At 37.3% G+C, this 16,581-nt stretch overlaps 1 protein-coding gene across 3 annotated transcripts in view; it reads right to left on the reverse strand.

The window, feature by feature from the left end:
* The window catches only part of EPM2A (EPM2A glucan phosphatase, laforin), a 109,079-nt gene that overhangs the window by 49,268 nt on the left and 43,230 nt on the right, over positions 1 to 16,581 (reverse strand). For all 3 annotated transcript variants that reach the window (XM_019967551.2, XM_070796306.1, XM_070796305.1), the window contains one exon: positions 9,736 to 9,910. In XM_019967551.2, coding sequence (XP_019823110.1) covers positions 9,736 to 9,910 — 175 coding nt within the window. The remainder of the gene's footprint in view (positions 1 to 9,735; positions 9,911 to 16,581) is intronic.

Below are 16,581 nucleotides of genomic sequence, written 5' to 3' on the forward strand. Positions count from 1 at the left end.
GGTGCCATTGCCTTCTCCATGTTTAGTCCCTAAGTTGTGTCCAACTCTTTGCAACCCCATGGACTGTAGTATGCTAGGCTTCCCTGTCCTTAACTACCTCCCTGAGTTTGCTCAAATTCAGGTTTACTGAGCCGGTGATGCTATCTATCAGATGCATCCTCTGCCGCTCGCTTTTCATTTTGCCTTCAATCTTTCCCAGCATCAGGGTCTTTTCCAATGAGTTGGAAGTTTGCATCAGGTGGACAAAGAATTGGAGCTTCAGCATCAGTTCTTCCAATGAATATTCTGGGTTGATTTCCTTTTAGGATTGACTGGTTTGATCTCCTTGCAGTACAAGGGACTCTCAAGAATCTTCTCTAGCACCACAGTTCAAAGGCACCAATTCTTTGATGCTCAGCCTTCTTTATGATCCAACCCTCACATCTGCATATGACTACTAGAAAAACCATAGCTTTGACTATACAGACCTTTGTGGGCAAATTAATGGATTCATTGCCCAATCAGAAGAACTCAATAAGAAGGAAGATTATGTTGCTTCTCTATCCCTAGTATGATGATCAATTATAATCTTGGCTTTTATGTTTAGAAAAATTTCAAATCATTCAATCAAATGCAAAAATCTATTGAATTACATTCTTCCTTTGGCCAGAAATGTGTTGATTGTGAACTACAAAAGCAGTACAATGTAATTAAATTCTGTAGCACATAGAATTTAGTGACTACTCCCCATTTACTCCAAGAGAGATTCCTTGTCAAAATTTGATTATAAATATGAGCAATGTAAAAATATCATTATGACTGGATAAAGCACAAGCTGGAATCAAGGTTTCCAGGAAAAATATCAACAACCTCAGATATGCAGATGATACCACCCTTATGGCAGAAGGTGAAGAAGAACTAAAGAGCCTCTTGATGAAAGTGAAAGAGGAGAGTGAAGAAGTTGGCTTAAAACTCAACATTCAAAATACAAAGATCATGGTATACGGTCCCATCACTTCATGGCAAATAGATGGGGAAACAATGGAAACACTGACACACTTTATTTTCTTGGGCTCCAAAATCACTACAGATGGTGACTGCAGCAATGAAATTAAAAGACACTTACTCCTTGGAAGAAGGAGCAACCTAAACAGCATATAAAAAAGCAGAAAAATTACTTTGCCAACAAAGGTCCATCCAGTCAAAGCTATGGTTTTTCTAGTAGTCATGTATGGATGTGAGAGTTGAACCATAAAGAAACTGAGTGCCAAAGAATTGATGTTTTAGAACTGTGGTGTTGGAGAAGACTCTTGAGAGTCCCTTGGACTGCAAAGAGATCCAACCAGTCAATCCTAGAGGAAATCAAAGAGTTGGACACCATTGAGCAACTAAAGGAAATCAGTCCTGAATATTTATTAGAAGCTGATGCTGAAGCTGAAACTCCAATACTTTGGCCACCTGATGCGAAGAACTGACTCATTGGAAAAGACCTTGATGCTGGGAAAGATTGAAGGCCAGAGGAGAAGGGGACGACAGAGGATGAGATGGTTGGATGGCCTCACCAACTCAATGGACATGAGTTTGAGCAAGCTCCAGGAGTTGGTGATGGACAGGGAAGCCTGGTGTGCTGCAGTCCATGGGTTTGCAAAGAGTCATACACAACTGACTGAACTTAACTGAATAAGTATTTACATACTTATTAAGGATTAATTGTACACTGACTATAAAGTTGTATATTTCCAAATATTTCTGTAGAGTGGGAATGAATGTAGGTCCTGGGATTATAAAAATGAAGTAAAGTGTCATGTAGAAGCAGCACAAGATTACAGGCATTTGGTGGCTCCATCTGAAGCCAAAGAAGCTGATATGGGGTACAGTCACCATTAGGCCAATATAATGTATCAGCAAAATGTTGCATAATGCTTTTGTCTTTAACTGTAATCCTTGATTATCTCTAGAACTGCCTTTGGCATTCATCAAGTTCAACTAGCTCACTTTGCAAATCAGGAGACTGAAATTCAGAACTGTTATAGGATTTTTCCCAAGGTTGCCCTGCAGTAAATGAGAGAGCTAGGCTGGCACCAAATTCCTCACTCTTTCTCCAAGGTAATTAATGCCATTCATTTGGAAAATGTGCTAGATAAAACAGTATCCAAAATGTGTGAAATTATTATTCTACAGTGTATAAAATAATTTTGAGTTTTGAAAATTACCCAATATCTTTTCTTTATAAACCAAAGAGGCTACAAAATATAAGTGTGCTTTTATAACACATTTTCTAAACTATAACATTTTTATAAGAGTTTAAAGTGTGACTCATAAAGTCTAATTTATGGCTCTTGAAATGCGTTTAATTGGCAATAAGCCTTTTCAAGATACAGACAGCACAGTCCCTTCCCACTAAAGTCTCATTAGGTTAGTTATCTGTGTCTTTAATGCAAACATTCATTCTTTTGCATTAAAAAAATCTATTGATGAGGGAGATGTAGTTTGGTACCAAATATATGAATAAGGAAGTGCATACCGATTTCTAAAATCTCATTCTGGCATGGCAGAATCTTAGGTTGGAGGACAAAATACAAACTAAATATTAGAAATGAAGAATGTACTTAATATTTATTGAGCTACTCTTTACCAAGTTTATCTCAAACATTTTGAATACTTTATTTAACTTTAATTTTATTGCAGAAAAATTGATTTCACACATCTAACTTGACTTTCACCAAATCCCTTTACAACAAGAATAAAGAAAGTCTGTGGGAAATTAAACACATAAAACCCCAAGAAAGAGATAACATGAGGAAAGACAACAGAATTGTGGAAACTGGAAAGCAATTGATTGATGACTGAATAATTTAACAGACTGAGGAAAAACAAATTCTAAGGCCAAGAGTGAAGAAAGCTGAGAACCAACTGGAATTGAACTACAGAATCCCCAACAGGCTCAGAAACTGGATTTCCAGATACTTCCAGATGTAAGTGAAAAGCACAGAACTGGAAAGTCTATTTAGGACACAGCCAGACCCTCAGATTCATTTTCCCACTCTCTTCAGCTGGGACACTTTGCCTCATTGCTCCTGATAAAGAGTGGAAATGTGTTCTCTGTGGAAGGTTAAACAAGTCTCTGAAGTGGGCAACACAGATAATTAAATGAAGAGTTTCTGGAAAACAAAAAGATGATAGCAGAAATAAAAAACTAAATAGTAGTGATGGATGATTAAGTAAGTTAAGAAAATCTGCTAGAACAGAAAAAAAAAAATACCCAAAGATAAGCAAAATATAAGACTCAGACTAGGATTCTAGTATCTGAATAATAGAAGGTTCAGAAAGGGAAATCAATCATCAAAGAAATAATTTAAGTAGTTTACCTAAATTGGAATTTCAGAATTTACAGAATTAGGAAATCTACTCCCTGAGAGCTTAGCAAAATGCATAAAACAATGGCCACATCAAGACATTCCATCACTAAATTTCACAATACTGAAAATGAAGATTCTGACAGCTTCTCCAGAGGGGAAAAACACAGTTCAAACCTAAAGGATCAGGAGCCATAATGGCTTCAATACTCAATAGCAAACCTGGAAGGAATACATTCTTCACAGAAGACTTAGATATGTGTGAACAGTTAGGGGTGTTAAATAGCATTTACACAGACATACGAATAAACGTGGATACTGATCTCATTAGGGTGATGGTACAACTATATTGGGTGGATTGAACAAGAGAAGGATGTCACTGAGGTTTGTGGAGGAACAGGAAGAAAAAAGAGCAACAGTTTCATTTTTCGTGGTGTGAAAGCAATAGATAATACCAAAAACTAAAATCAAGAAGTAGTAATATAGTCATATTTTTTATCAATTGTTTGTGTGTGTGCTCACTCAGTCATGTCCGACTCTTTGCGATCCCATGGACTGTAGCCCACCAGGCTCCTCTGTCCATGGAATTTTCCAGGCAAGAATACTGCATTGGGATGCCATGTCCTCCTCCAGGAGATCTACCCAACCCAGGGTTTGAATCCACATTTCTTGTGTCTCCTGCATTGACAGTGGGATTCTTTACCACTGCACCACCTGGGAAGCATTATTTAGCATTTATCTGAAGGTACTTTTGACAGTGTGGATCACAATAAACTGTGGAAAATTCTGAAACCAGAATTTTGGTTGGGAATACCAGACCACCTGACCTGCCTCTTGAGAATCCTGTATGCAGGTTAGGAAGCAACAGTTAAAACTGGACATGGAACAACAGACTGGTTCCAAATAGGAAAAGGAGTACATCAAGGCTGTATATTGTCACCCTGCTTATTTAACTTCTATGCAGAGTACATCATGAGAAACGCTGGACTGGAAGAAGCACAAGCTGGAATCAAGATTGCCAGAAGAAATATCAATAACCTCAGATATGCAGATGACACCATTCTTATGGCAGAAAGTGAAGAACTAAAGAGCCTCTTGATGAAAGTGAAAGAGGAGATTTTAAAAGTTGGCTTAAAGCCCAACATTCAGAAAATGAAGATCATGGCATCCGGTCCCATCACTTCATGGCAGATAGATGGGAAAACAGTGGAAACAGTGGCTGACTTTATTTTTCTGGGCTCCAAAATCACTGCAGATGGTGACTGCAGCCATGAAATTAAAAGACACTTACTCCTTGGAAGGAAAGTTATGACCAACCTAGACACATATTAAAAAGCAGAGACATTATTTTGCCAGCAAAGGTCCATCTAGTCAAGACTATGGTTTTTCCAGTGGTCATGGATGGATGTGAGATTTGGACTAAAGAAAGCCGAGCACCAAAGAACTGATGCTTTTGAAGTGTGGTGTTGGAGAAGACTCTTGGAGAGTCCCTTGGACTGCAAGGAGATCAAACCATTCAATTCTAAAGGAAATCAGTCCTGGGTGTTCATTGGAAGAACTGATGCTAAAGCTGAAACTCCAATCCTTTGGCCACCTGATGCAAAGAACTGACTTATTGGAAAAGACCCTGATGCTAGGAAAGATTGAAGGCAGGAGGAGAGGGGATGACAGAGGATGAGATGGTTGGATGGCATCACTGATTCGATGGACACGTGTTTGAGTAAACTCCAGGAGTTGGTGATGGACAGGGATGCCTGGTCTGCTGCAGTCCATGGGGTTGCAAAGAGTCATACATTACTGAGCAACTGAACTGAACTGAACTGAACATTTAATTATTAGATATTTTTTAAATCTTCAGATCTTGACAGTCTTATCATTATGAAGGGTACTGACTTCACAATTTTTTTACCCCAACCATAAAAATAAAACTAGGCAAAATTCCATTCCCATATCCAAACTAAAGGCTGATAATTTGTGATTATAAATTATTAGGTGAGTGTGACTATCTCTATTATTACATATGCTCAAACATATAACCTATCACGGATGCATCTCTTTCAGCAACAAAAACAAATCCACAAATTACTTTAGCACTGTATGTCAAATGAGTACAGTAAGTAGATAGCTATTAGATGTTTTCAATTTAACAATGAAATATGTTATTATTGTCTTTTCAACTCATAAACTGAATTCAATTTTTATCTTGTCCAGTTTCAAGTGAGGATGAATTGTAGCTAAAATTTATAAGGGGAGTTAGACTGAAATAACTGATAGTGCATAAAAGTCTTCCCCTTTTAAATTCTAAATTAGTCTTTATTCAACTAATCACAGAAGTTTTCAAATTTTTATGTCTCAAAAAATCATATGAAGAGGTTGGAAAAGAAATTCCAGGAATTGATTTGGCTCATCAATCTATATTTTTAAAAAACAAAACACCCAATTGATTTTTATTTTTAAAAATCACACCACCCAATTGATTTTCAAGTAGGTAATTTTGAGACTGAACTGTGAGAAACACTGGAGATTAATGGAACTTCTTAAAATCAGAGAGATGCCCACAGATCCACTATGAACAATTGCTATTTATTTACAAGTTCCCAGTTATCTCTATTACAGAAATAAATAAATAGAAGAAATACTGTTAGGCCCAAAATTCTGAGCATGAGATTTTTTCTCACTTATATATGTATGTAGGTATCATATCTGTGTATTATATACTGCTGCTGCTACTGCTAAGTCGCGTCAGTCGTGTCCGACTCTGTGTGACCCCATAGATGGCAGCCCACCAGGCTCCCCCATCCCTGGGATTCTCCAGGCAAGAACACCAGAGTGGGTTGCCATTTCCTCCTCCAATGCATGAAAGTGAAAAGTGAAAGTGAAGTCACTCAGTTGTGTCCGACTCTTAGCGACCCCATGGACTGCAGCCAACCCGGCTCCTCCATCCATGGGATTTTCCAGGCAAGAGTACTAGAGTGGGGTGCCATTGCCTTCTCCATATACTACATATATATATAATACCCCATGTGTAAATATATATATTCTATATTTTGTGTCTATCATCTATTTTATGTACATATATTATTATATAATTTTATATATTATATATTTTTTTCTTTTTATACCTGAGGAAGATAACAGGTTTAATTACCTGAAAATTCAGTAGGACAGAGACTTAGTGAAACTAAACTGCTTTGAAGAAAATTTTTAATGTAACCTTTCTTGCATAAACAATGAGTACATGAACTATGTTTCATATTCAATCCATATACAGACATGAGACCATATGTGAAACTGAAGAAATACCTTCTTTAAACATTGCAACATTTTTTTATAAAAATTGTAATGTTTACTTGGCAGGGGGTGGGGGGAAGTTCTCAGAGTGACAGGTGTGCCCCACACAGATCCTCCCATCTCTTCATTCTGGGAGGGGTGGTAGGAGGGCCCAGGCTGATTATCCAGGCTTCTCTTCCACTCATTGAGATGTGATCTGCCCAAATGCACACAGCCTGGGTGAACACGCTCATAGGTATAGAAGCTAGTAATGGCAGATGAAATTCATGCCCACTTATTCTTTCAAATAATGACTATGAAAAATTAAGGGTTAGCAGTTACATTTTAAACAAACAACGAAAGAGAAAAGGATCAAAAATGAATAGAGAACAACTGATTTAGGAGGAAATAAGATCACTCCAGCAATAGAAGATAACTTTAAAATAATTCTCCATAGTATTTTAAGCAAGTACTCATTCATAAACTAGAACAAACAAATATGCAAAAAGAGAATAAAAGAACAAGGAAGAGCCCATCAAAATTAAGAACCAAAATTAAGAGGAAAAAAAAAAAAAATGAGGTAAGCTGGAAAAACAATGAAGTCTCCCAAAATGTAAAGCAATAAAACCAGAAGCTGAAAAATATTTTTAAAGAGTCAAAAATACAGTATAAATCCAAGCGGTCTAACATCCATATAAAGAGTGTCTTCAATGACAGAACAAAGATAAGGAAGGAGGAGAAATAATCCCAGGGCAGAAAAAAAAAAATCCCTAGAGCCCAAGACATGACTCAACACATGAAAGGGTTCAGAAAATGTGGCTCAGCAAAAATGCAAAATAATCCATTAACACATCTTCATTAAGTGTCAGAACATCTCAACGGATGTTCCTTCTCATTCTTTTCTTTTGATCTTTTTCTCCTTGATTCCTAAATTGTGTGAATCCGAGGATTCTTTTCTTTGTAACTTCTTTATTTTCATCATGTCATCTATTGGCTCAACGATGTCTGACTCTTTGTGACTCCATCGGCCACCAGGCTCCTAGTCCATGGGATTCTCCAGGCAAGAGTACTGGAGTGGGTTGCCAGTTCCTTCTCTTTATTTTACTTATTTGTTACATGGTCTCAACTAGACTGATCACTTTGAATGTCACCTGTATATTGATAACCCCAAGTTTATATCTCCATTTCCAACCTATCCCTGAAACTCCAGAACTAATAAACAACCTACTCTTTCAAATAATAACTATGAAAAATTAAGGGTTAGCAGTTACTTTTTAAACAAACAACGAAAGAGAGAAGGATCAAACTCCACACAACACATGGATTTCTTTTCTGCAATCTAGCCTACATTTCAAAGGCAATATGTCTAACATAAAATTTTCATCTCAGTCCCTACTCCAAATTGTTCTTCTCCTAAATCTTCCTCATCTTATTTATCCAGTTGCTCAGACCATAAAAACACAAGTCATACAGAACTCTTTGCCTCCTGCTGTGCATCCAATCCATTAGCAAAGCCAACATCTAACATGAATTTATAAGAAAAGTGTGTCCAAGAAGAATATTCATTTCCTAACACTATGATGAAGTTGTTTTCTCCGTCTCTCCTACCCCTTACAACCCTGTTTATACTAGTTATATCTCTCATTCAAAGCAATACAACTTTTAAGAACATGAGAATGCATCTTTGTCTATGGTACAAACACTGTGTGTCCTACAGTAAATAATACATACAGAGAATTTTAAATGTTGAATATTGGTTTTAAATTTTAAATCACCAAACTACAAAAGATTCATTTATATTTGCTAAATTAAATCTAACTTCTATAACCCTTGAAAATGTAAAAATAATGAAAAACAGAAGTTAATGGGTGGAAGTAGATGTGGAGGAAAACATAGGGACAATAAATCTCTGATCTCACACATTAGAAAGTCAAGGGGCACTGTCAAAAATTTATGGGTCAAGAAATAGAATTTTTATGATGTTAAATAACAAAAGAATTTTTTTAATGAGCCTGGTAGGGGTTGGAAGAGGGATGAAAAAATAAGTGAGCTAAATTTGTCTCATGTAATAGCATGGAGTCAAAAGCTATTTTTTTTCTATTTTTCTGAAATATTTTAATTTTTTTCACTTTTTATTTTGTATTGGAGTCTAGTCGATTAACAATGTTGTGATAATTTCAGGTGAACAGCAAAGGGACTAAGGCATACATATACACGTATCCATTCTCCCCCAAATTCCCCTCCCATCCAGCCTGTCACATAACATTAAGCAGAGTTCCGTGTTCTATACAAAGGTCCTTGTTGGTTATCCATTTTTAAATATGGCAGTGTGTACATGTCCATCTCAAATTCCCTATCACTTCCCCATATCCTTCCCCCTGGCAACCATAAGTTTGTTTTCTAAGTCAGTGAGTCTCTTCTGTTTTGTAAGTAAGTTCATTAGTATTATTTCTTTCAAAAGCTATTTTCAAATTGACATATTAATAAATAAAATATATGCATATTATTTAAGACTTGGATTTAAGTTTCAGAAAAACTAGCAATAAAATAGTTTAAAATAATTATTTCTGGTGAGTGGGAATGAAAGGAAACCTTATTTTCCATTTAGTATCCTCTTCAGTGTTGAATTTGTATTATGATACATACTGTTAGTATAATAATTAGACAAATAAATAAAAATAAATCTGTTAATAAATAACAAAGCATCCAATCTAGTCTTATGTCTAGATCTTCACACATATTTATTTGAATCATATTTTATAAAGAGACATCAATTTTTGTTTCACTGCTGGTCAGTAGTGTAAAAGATACAAAAGCTGATTTAGGCTATTTTTAGTCTAGTTTTTATTTTTAACACACTATATAAGTACAATTGGTTAACTAGTGTCTGGTCAAAATATGTTGATGCCAGAGTATGTATTTAGTAAAAAAAATTCTATAAAAAGGATTCCTCATGTCTAGAACCAGAAGAGCTCTTACAGTAATTCACTGTAATTTACCTCCTCAAAGTACCACAGGCCTATATAACCCTCCAGAGGGAGAGGCTGCAGTTCTAAACAGTGACCACTTCCATTGTCCTAATGCTACCCTTGTCCTACTTCTATGCTTATAAACATGGCACTATTTTTACCTTGAATAATGCATGGCTTGGTGGCCTGCAATATTAAAATAGAAGTCCGTCGTGTGCTTCATCTCATTGGTGTGCCCAGTGGCCTCGATCCAGTGTCCTATTGGGAGACAATAAACACCATCCACCAAGTTGTTTTCATTGTAAGTACAGCAACGGTCGTGGTGAGGCCCGTTGCCTAGAACAAGAAATGACAAACAAAGCAATTACATCAATGCTTTGCTTCAACAGTCATAGAGTTGCTGATGCAAAATTAATAGCAAGACAAAAATAAATACAAAGCTGCATAATCTACACATCTCAGTATAAACAAAAATAGACTAAGTTGGTGATGGACAGGGAAGTTAGGCATGCTGCAGTCCATGGGGTCGCAAAGAGTTGGACACCACTGAGCAACTGAACTGAAGAGAGAACACAGTAAAAATATGTAAAGAATTACTTGTTAACTTCAGAGTACTATGCTCTCAATGGATACATGGATATTTACAAAAGCATATTAACTCAGAATTTCATGGGACCACGCAGGGCCTTAAGAGCCCACTATGAGTCACTCTGCATCCTGATAAGCTGCTGAAAGGGGCTTCCCAGATGGCTCAGATGGTAAAGAATCTGCCTGCAATGCAGGAGACCTGGGTTCAATCCCTGGACCATGAAAATCCCCTGGAGAAGGAAATGGAAAACCACTCCAGTATTCTTGCCTGGAGAATTCCATGGACAGAGGAGCCTGGTGGGCTACAGTCCATGGGGTCACAAAGAGTCGGACACGACTGAGTGACTAACACTTTTACTTTTCATTTTTCAAGCTGATGATAAGGGCTCTTAAGGCCATTTATGTCCCTATGATGCATATTTTTTATCTCCCTGGAATTTATGACTCCGTCCACATTTATGACTAAAATCAGTAATAAAATGTTTCAGTATCAGCTCAAACAACAGATTAATTTTTTTTTTAAAAATACATTTATAAATAATAAAATAAAGGACCATATCCAATCCAGTTTGCATGTAAATCAGTAGTTAGTATTATGTTCAGATGGGAAAACTAAGCATCACAGAGGTTAACCAGCTTGCCCAGGATCATAGAACAAAGTACAGAGTGATCAGTAACCTGGTACCCCTAGTCCCCCACCTTTTAGGCACTTGATAGCTTCAGGCTGTTTTCTACTGCTTACTCTACAAAAGCACCAAGACAGACCCTCTGCCCTCCAGGGAGTGCAGCAAAAGAGGCAGAGACAGGACAACATGCCTCTGATAACATTATTTGCCTACATCACAATTCTGCCCGGTATCCACTACACTAGTAAACAGACCCTCAATTTCTATGAAAATTGTTATTTCTACATTACTTTTATAATCTCTTCTTATGTGACCACCACATTTCAAATCAATCCTTTCCTTAAACTACCTAATTTTCATATATTGTCATTAATAAGAAAAACATATAAAGTATTAGTCACTCACTCATGTCCACTTTTGTGCAACCCCATGGACTATAGCCCACCAGCCTCCTCTGTCCACGGAATTCTCCAGGCAAGAATACTGGAGTGGTTTGCCATTCCCTTCTCCAGGGGATCTCCGACCCACAGATTGAACCCAGGTCTCCTGTATTGCAGGTGTATTCTTTACCATCTGAGCCACCAGAGAAGTCCAAGAAAAACATACAATCAAAATAAAATAGGAATAAGTCACAATTACTATGAATATGAAAATTCGATTCATTCATTCCTTGCTCTGTCTTCCAAAATATTTTATCTAAGGTTATTTAGCATATAATCTATTTTTTAAAATGCTTAAGTCATTGGGCAGTTCTTTCGAACATAATTCCCCTTACCAGACAGAGGGTACAGGATGGCCCCTTTAATAAATAAATCATCATTGATCTTCCTAGCTTAGATTCTTCTTTTTCTCTTGATGGCTACAAGGTACTACACCAATTGCCTTATTAACCTTGATATTTAATAGAGAAAACCAAACTATGCTAGCAATCTTAATTCTAGAGACATATCCAACAGAAATATAACAAAAGTAAAGAAAGATACATGGATACATACATGTGTGTAACAATACTATTTTAATAGCAAATACTACAAACTTCTCACTTCAGCTATTCATTCTCCCAAAAATACTTATTGAATGTTGACTATATGACAGGCATTGTGCTAAATCTTGTTAAGGATTTAGGTATTTCCCATAAAAGCAATTTTAAAAAAATGAATTATTTTAATCAGGCAGTTGACATGACCAAATTTTTATTGTGAAAATATCTCTCTGGTTACAGAGTAAAAAATTAACTCAAACACAATGAGATTAGAAGCAGAAAGTCCACTTAGGAAACTTCTGTGTTAGCCCACGTAAGAGGTGATAAAAGCCTGAAGATAGAAATAGAAAGGAATGGGACAATTCAGGAGGGAAAAGCCACAGGATTTAATGATTAATTGGATATGGGACGTGAAGATAAAAAGAGAATCAGAAATGATTCCTAGGCTTCTGGCAAATACAACTCAATATATAGTGATACCATTCACTGAGATGTAAAAACTGGCAGAGTTGGAAGAAAAGACGGTCAGTCTGGTTTTCACATTTGGGACTTGGAGTGCTATTTAGATACAAAAGGAGCTGTCAAGTAGAGAGCTGGAGTTATTGATTTGACACTCAGACCCGAGATCTGAAGTAGAAAAATAAGTTCATAAGTCATCTAAGTATAAATGGTAACTGAGACAACGATATAGATGACTTACAAAGAAAAACAATGGTGATTGAGGAGAAAAGACTTCTAGAACCAATTTTGAAAGCATCTCAACATTTTACAGCTGGATAGAGAAGGATAAGATTAGAAAGGAGGAATAGAAAGAGAAGCTGTAGAGGAAAACTAGGAGTGAGTAAGTGAGGTGGGGGAGTATAATTGACACCATAGACTAAAGACAGGATGGATGCCTGTCTAACTAGCAACAGTAGTTATATCTGGAGAATGTAACTGGGAAGGAAGGACTATTTTACTCTAAACTATTTTTAATCCATTGGATTTGCTATAAAAAGAAGGCATTACTTTTTAGCAATGAAAGAATAATATCTATGGCTCCTGCTGATCAGTACAAGACAACAATTTACATGTTATAACTTAAATAAATATAATTATTGAGGAACTCAAATATACATAAATTACACTGTTCAAGAAAAATTATGTATGTAACATGAACTTCCTAAGAGTTCTTCATTCCTAGAATTGGGGTTTTTAATTACTCATTTTTACAAATACATCTTTTAAGAGAAGTAACAAGACACATCTATCTCTCTCAGTCAGAGAAGTATCATATCAGTGAAGGTGTAGTGGAGAGTGGGAGCTCCCACCCCATTCAGTAGTAACAAGGAGTCTGATCCCTTCAGCTGTCAATGCAAACTGGATGGGGAACCTGGGTGATGAGGTGGTACCTCCACCCTCCTACTAAAGCAATGTCAGAGAACTAGAAGGTGGATCAGATGCAGAGTCTCATTATAATATACTCAGAATGCCCCAGCTTCAATAGAAAGTCACTCACTATATGAAGACTCACAAAGATCTCAAACTGAATGGCACAAAATGCTCAAAAGATGTTAAACTCAAGATGACAGACACGTTAGAACTATCTGACAAAGACTTTAAGCTTCAACAATCCATTGAACACACTTGAAATGAAAAATCACAAAGTCTTATCAAGGAAATAGAAGATGTAAATAGGAACTAAATGGCAATTCTAGAACTGAAAAATATAGCAGTTGAAATAGTAACCTCAGAGGATGGGCTCAAGGGCAGAATGGAGGTCAGAAAGAAAAGAAATAGCAAGCTATAAGATAGAACAGAAATTATTCAACAGAGAGAACACAGATGGAAAAAAAAAAAAATAGAGCCTTAGGGACTTGTAGGACTATAACAAACGATGTAACATTCCTGTAAATGGCATCTGAAGAAGAAATGAAAATATTTGAAGCGGGAAAATATTTGAGAAAAATGATATCTAAATATGTCTAAATATTTTCCAAATTTGCCAATAAACATACAGGTTCAAGAACTTGCACAAACTCCAAAGAGAATAAACAAAAAGAAATCCATGCCACAACATATCATAATTAAATTTTTGAAAACTAAACACAAAGAAAAAGTCTTGAAAGTAGCCAGAGAAAAATAACAATTTGGGAAAATAATCATTCTTATGTCAGTAGTGGGTGACTTTAACTCAGATGACCATTATATCTACTACTGCGGGCAGGAATCCCTTAGAAGAAATGGAGTAGCCATTATGGTCAACAAAAGAGTAGGAAATGCAGTACTTGGATGCAATCTCAAAAACGACAGAATGATCTCTGTTCATTTCCAAGGCAAACCATTCAATGTCACAGTAATCCAAGTCTATGCTCAACCAATAACGCTGAAGAAGCTGAAGTTGAACAGTTCTATGAAGACCTACGAGACCTTTTAAAACTAACACCCAAAAAAGATGTCCTTTTCATTATAGGGGACTGGAATGCAAAAGTAGGAAGTCAAGAAACACCTGGAGTAACAGGTAAATTTGGCCTTGGAATACAGAATGAAGCAGGGCAAAAACTAATAGAGTTTTGCCAAGAGAACACACTGGTTAGAGCAAACACCCTCTTCCAACAACACAAGAGAAGACTCTACACGTGGACATCACCAGATGGGCAACACCAAAATCAGATTGATTACATTCTTTGCAGCCAAAGATGGAGAAGCTTTATACAGTCAGCAAAAACAAGACGGGGAGCTGACTGTGGCTCAGATCATGAACTACTTATAGCCAAATTCAGACTTAAACTGAAGAAAGTAGGGAAAACCACTAGACCATTCAGGTATGACATAAATCAAATCCCTTATGATTATACAGTGGAAGTGAGAAATAGATTTAAAGGCCTAGATCTGATGGATAGAGTGCCTGATGAACTATGGAATGAGGTTCTTGACATTGTACAGGAGACAGGGATCAAGACCATTCTCATGGAAAAGAAATGCAAAAAAGCAAAATGGCTGTCTGGGGAGGCCTTACAAATAGCTGTGAAAAGAAAAGAAGTGAAAAGCAAAGGAGAAAAGGAAAGACATAAGCATCTGAATTCAGAGTTTCAAAGAATAGCAACAAGAGATAAGAAAGCCTTCCTCAGTGATCAATGCAAAGAAATAGAGGAAAACAACAGAATAGGAAAGACTAGAGAACTCTTCAAGAAAATTAGAGATACCAATGGAATATTTCATGCAAAGATGGGCTCGATAAAGGACAGAAATGGTATGGACCTAACAGAAGCAGAAGATATTAAGATGAGGTGGCAAGAATACACAGAAGAACTCTACAAAAAAGATCTTCACGACCCAGATAATCACGATGGTGTGATCACTCACCTAGGGCCAGACATCCTGGAATGTGAAGTCAAGTGGGTCTTAGGAAGCATCACTACAAACAAAGCTAGTGGAGGTGATGGAATTCCAGTTGAGCTATTTCAAATCCTGAAAGATGATGCTGTGAAAGTGCTGCACTCAATATGCCAGCAAATTTGGAAAACTCAGCAGTGGCCACAGTACTGGAAAAGGTCAGTTTTCATCCCAATCCCAAAGAAAGGCAATGCCAAAGAATGCTCAGACTACCTCACAATTGCTCATCTCACACACTAGGAAAGTAATGCTCAAAATTCTCCAAGCCAGGCTTCAGCAATACGTGAACCGCGAAATTCGAGATATTCAAGCTGGTTTTAGAAAAGGCAGAGGAACTAGAGATCAAATTGCCAACACCCACTGGGTCATGGAAAAAGCAAGAGAGTTCCAGAAAAGCATCTATTTCTGCTTTATTGACTATGACAAAGCCTTTGACTGTGTGGACCACAATAAACTGTGGAAAATTCTGAAAGAGATGGGCATACCAGACCACCTGATCTGCCTCTTGAGAAGCCTATATGCAGGTCAGGAAGCAACAGTTAGAACTGGACATGGAACAGTCTGGTTCCAAATAGGAAAAGGAGTACGTCAAGGCTGTATATTGTCACCCTACTTATTTAACTTCTATGCAGAGTACATCATGAGAAACGCTGAGCTGGAAGAAGCACAAGCTGGAATCAAGATTGCTGGGAGAAATATCAATAACCTCAGATATGCAGATGACACCACCCTTATGGCAGAAAGTGAAGAGGAACTAAAAAGCCTCTTGATGAAAGTGAAAGAAGAGAGTGAAAAGGTTGGCTTAAAGCTCAACATTCAGAAAACGAAGATCATGGCATCTGGTCCCCCATCACTTCATGGGAAATACATGGGAAACAGTGGAAACAGTGTCAGACTTTGAATTTTGGGGCTCCAAAATCACTACAGATGGTGATTGCAGCCATGAAATTAAAAGACACTTACTCCTTGGAAGGAAAGTTATGACCAACCTAGACAGTATATTCAAAAGCAGAGACATTACTTTGCCAACTCTGTCTAGTCAAGGCTATGGTTTTTCCAGTAGTCATGTTTGGATGTGAGAGTTGACTGTGAAGAAAGCTGAGTGCCGAAGAATTGTTGCTTTTGAACTGTGGTGCTGGAGAAGACTCTTGAGAGTCCCTTGGACTGCAAGGAGATCCAACCAGTCCATTCTGAAGGAGATCAGCCCTGGGATTTCTTTGGAAGGACTGATGCTAAAGCTCAAACTCCAGTACTTTGGCCACTTCATGCAAAGAGTTGACTCATTGGAAAAGACTATGATGCTGGGAGGGATTGGGGGCAGGAGGAGAAGGAGATGACAGAGGATGAGATGGCTGGATGGCATCACCGACTCGATGGACGTGAGTTTGAGTGAACTCCGGGAGTTGGTGATGGACAGGGAGGCCTGGCATGCTGCA

The sequence above is a fragment of the Bos indicus genome, chromosome 9, assembly GCF_029378745.1.
Source record: "Bos indicus isolate NIAB-ARS_2022 breed Sahiwal x Tharparkar chromosome 9, NIAB-ARS_B.indTharparkar_mat_pri_1.0, whole genome shotgun sequence".
NCBI lineage: Eukaryota > Metazoa > Chordata > Mammalia > Artiodactyla > Bovidae > Bos > Bos indicus.